At 64.3% G+C, this 428-nt stretch overlaps 1 protein-coding gene across 1 annotated transcript in view; it reads left to right on the top strand.

Annotated features, from left to right (window-relative positions):
• Window positions 1-428, top strand: part of FCHSD1 (FCH and double SH3 domains 1) — a gene marked incomplete at its 5' end in the record, with an annotated part of 4,574 nt that overhangs the window by 1,638 nt on the left and 2,508 nt on the right. The window contains 2 exon segments of the mRNA XM_010180122.1: window positions 1-69; window positions 152-280. The exon segment at window positions 1-69 is cut by the window's left edge and continues 18 nt beyond it. Coding sequence (XP_010178424.1) covers window positions 1-69; window positions 152-280 — 198 coding nt within the window.

Genomic DNA, 428 nt, shown 5'->3' with positions numbered 1-428 from the left:
CCCAGGCTCCGAAAGAGCGACCGGAGGATATTTCACACCAAGGCCAGCCTGCAAAAACTCAGCGCCAAGGTCAGCAGCACAGGGATGTGGGGTGGACATGGGGTAGTGGCCCTCACCCCGTCCCTAAGTCCCGCCATCCCTGTCTCCACAGTTCTCGGCGCGGCTGGCCGAGCACTCGAGGCAGCTCGCAGGGGTGCAGAATGAGTACGGCTTCGCCTTGGTATCTGCTACCGCCCACCTGGAGCATTACAGGCGGGTGGAGCTACCCGCTGCCATGCAGGTAGGAGCTGCCTGGACCCCCCACATCCTCTCCCCAGGGTCCTGCAAGAAGCATCTCCCCAATGCTGCTGCAAGGGGGTGCAGCAGTGAGGCCTCTGCTGGTGTGAGGTTAGGGCTGGCTGGGCTGGGGGGTCAGGGGGGTTTCCCGG

Source organism: Mesitornis unicolor, unplaced genomic scaffold (genome assembly GCF_000695765.1).
Source record: "Mesitornis unicolor isolate BGI_N332 unplaced genomic scaffold, ASM69576v1 scaffold30872, whole genome shotgun sequence".
Lineage (NCBI taxonomy): Eukaryota > Metazoa > Chordata > Aves > Mesitornithiformes > Mesitornithidae > Mesitornis > Mesitornis unicolor.
Note: the sequence above shows the minus strand (reverse complement) of the source record. Positions and strands in the feature narration are given on the sequence as shown.